Raw genomic sequence first — 3,341 nt, 5'->3', positions numbered from 1 at the left:
ATAAAAACAAAAAATAATAAATTTTTTTTGTCATATAGCATTATTCTCTTGTAAATTTAGATAAGGAAGAGTATGATAAATTATAGATACACAACAAACTATGCATAAACAAAGCAGGACGAATACTCATAAATATCATAAAATGAAATACATATGTAGTATATGTAGAAGAACAGCAAGTTACATAATTTTCTAGAATCAAGGCCACCCTATATAATCCTTGCTTTGAAACCCTTATAGCTGGTGCTCAAGGTAAATAACTTAACAACAAAAATATATCTTATTAGACTTAGTCCTACTAAAATGTGATCAGAATATTATGATACCAATCCAAATTTCTTAATTTGCTTGTATTTATTAGGGATTGGATAGATTCAAATGCTAGCTAGAGGAGAGGGAATGGATAGAGCTGATGATATATGTATCATTGCATTCATACTTATATCGGAAAAAAAAAAGAAGACTTTCAATATATAGAAGATAAAAGGGATTAATAATAATAAGATTTATTAGTAGTTCCACAAACTGTCTCCTCCGCCGGAATAATTTTCCGGCGAGTCAGGCGACGACGGACTCATTCTGGGTGGAGAAAGCAGCATTCCCTCTGCCATATCGACCAGCAAACTCGGCAAGGAGAAAATTGCTTCTTCGTCCAAAAACTCAACCGGTTCATCTTCACACAAAGGAGCAGCACTATCATTATTAGTGTTATTGTTATCATTATCATCATTATTATTATTATTATTCTTTTCACTATCAATGTTAGGCTGAACTGCATTATTGTTGGTTGGTGATGCAAGTTCAGCCATAATCAGCTGCGCCGCAGCGGTGGCAGCGCTGCGGATGTCAGCTGCGGAACTAGACTTTGGCATTGGATACTTCCCTACCATGGCAGGGAAGTTTAAGGGCGCTTCTGCACCCTTGAGTGCCAGTGCTGCCACGTCATAGGCTGCCGCAGCCATCTCCGGCTTGAGAAAGGTGCCGAGCCATATTCGGGTCGTCTTTCTCGGCTCTCGGATCTCGGATACCCATTTCCCTCCTCGGCACCGGATTCCGCGGTACACTGAATCCTTCTTAGAAGATGAAGTCGAAGAAGAAGAAGCAGAAGCAGCCATTATAATTAAGCTCAAGGAAATGTTGACCTAATTGAATATTTGGCCTTTTGAAATAGATATAGGTTGGTGTTTGTAGGAATATGAATGAAATTTTTGTGGGACTAGTAATAAATAGGGTCAATGCAACTACATTTAATTATATAATATGAGAGTGGTAGGTAGAAAAGGATTGTGGATTTAAGAGGCAGTAACGAACTAAAGAAGATGATTATATATATAATATGAATTCAACTAGGGATATAATAATTTATGTATTGGAAGTGAAACCGTGGGGATGTCGCGGATTAACTGAGTAAAAGAGACTTTAATTTGTTGGTACGTGAAGAATGGTGGCGCTTAGTTGGGTTCCAATGTATAATTGCTATTGAATTGAATGAAATCTTGGAGACCAAACGAATGGAGATAAGAGACTTAGTGAGAAGTAATTGTGGGAGAATGACAATGACAAACTATAACAAAGACTTTCTTAGTACTCTCTTTTTTTATTAATTAGGAAATAAAATGCAAAAATAATTCATGAAATTAAAAATTAAGCACAATATATTTATATTATTTTTACGTGCTTTATATATATTTTTTTTCAAGAGAGTAAATAAATTTAATTTAATCATATTTATAACGTTTGATTATAAATATAAATTTAATTTCGTTATATTATTTATAAGATTTAATTATAAATTTAAATATAAAATAATTTTTACTATTTTATAAAAATGATTAAATTTTTAATTAGTATCCATGCTATATATATAGTTGAATAAAAATAGTTTTTATGTTATATTACTACTACATAGGAGGCAGATTTCTTAATTGTATACACTGGTAATTGATACGCATATTTGACGCTGGATAGCCACACTTACCTATAATATAGATAGATACTTTTGATGTTCATAAAGTCCTCAATTTCATATTATTCTTGTTTTATAGTATACATATAAAACATCTGGATCAGATATCGTTATCCTTAATCTTGCAGTGTGATATTCATCTGACTTGAAGAATTGCTCGCATTAGGAGCGGTTTGGTTGATTTATAACTATCTAAAATTCTTAATAGATGGGACAGTTAAATCTTAATAAGTTTAAAAAAGAGATTTTTTTTTTCTTGTCTTGCATAACACACACACAACTTTTTTTTTTTTTGGGTACACACACTTCTACTATTATGGATTTTATATTCTACTTTTTGAACTTTACTCAGAATTCAAGTTCGGTGTAACTATTTAAGATTTCAGTTTTATTAGATAGATAATAATTTTTGTGAACAATGTAAACAATAAATTTTAGGATTGGTTAAATAAAATAAAAAAATACTCCACTCCTAAATTATCCCCTAAATCCTAAGTATTACAATAACCATCCGCATATGTATTACAACAACCATTTGAATACTTGGTAACATTAGAATAACCATCCGCAAACCTAATGAATTGAACATCCAGCGTTAATTGTGCATGAGTAAACCAAATAAAAAAGAATAACTACCCAATTAAGAATCAACATAACCATCAGTTGAATGAGAGGAATTGTCATTGGTGAATGACGATAGGGCATCACAAAGTAGTTCATCCAAGTTGGACTCTTTTTACATGCATGCGACGATTATGCACGTATGAAAATGAAGCAATGCATGTGTAACACCCTAACACACAGAAGTTTACACCTAGGACGTAAAACAGAGGTGGCGAGGCGCTACGACCTCTATAAATACGTATAACAGTCAAAGGAAGGTAGTATACTAGGAGCCTTGAAGAATAGATTAAACAAATTGCAAAATTTAAGAGCGCAATTCTAATAAATAACATAACTTGCGTAAGATGAAACTACGGTTCTTAAACTATATATATATATATGAAAAGTAAGAGTAGAAGATCAAGATACAAAATATCAAGCTCCGAACTTAGCCTGTGAAGTTAAGGCTGGCCAGAGAATATATATATATATATAACTCAACATATACAAAAGATTCACTAGTTCTCCATACTCCTCTAAGAGTTACAAAATAAAACAAGTCTTAGCTTTCTTCGTATGCAAGTAATTCTTATTCTTGCGTATTGCGCTTTTAAAGTTTGCATTTTTGTTTTACCTATCCTTCAAGGCTCCTCATATATTATATTCTTTCAGTAATTACACGTATATATATATTTTATTTTAGAGGTCGTAATACCACACCACCTCTGTTTTATGACTTAAGCGTAAAGCTCTGTGTGGTAGGGTGTTACAA

General features: G+C 32.4%; 1 protein-coding gene across 1 annotated transcript; it reads right to left on the bottom strand.

Annotated features, from left to right (window-relative positions):
* On the bottom strand, positions 115–1,319 carry LOC107618191 (ethylene-responsive transcription factor ERF027). Its single transcript, XM_016320183.2, has one exon. The coding sequence runs from the start codon at positions 1,113–1,115 to the stop codon at positions 510–512; it is 606 nt and encodes a 201-aa protein (XP_016175669.1). The 5' UTR covers positions 1,116–1,319; the 3' UTR covers positions 115–509.

This window comes from Arachis ipaensis, chromosome B01 (assembly GCF_000816755.2).
Source record: "Arachis ipaensis cultivar K30076 chromosome B01, Araip1.1, whole genome shotgun sequence".
Lineage (NCBI taxonomy): Eukaryota > Viridiplantae > Streptophyta > Magnoliopsida > Fabales > Fabaceae > Arachis > Arachis ipaensis.
The sequence above is the reverse complement of the archived record's forward strand: the minus strand, read 5'-3'. Positions and strand labels throughout refer to the sequence as shown.

Coding starts and splice junctions, on each gene's coding strand:
- LOC107618191 (XM_016320183.2), bottom strand. CDS start 1,115: ATGGCTGCTTCTGCTTCTTCTTCTTCGACTTCATCTTCTAAGAAGGAT.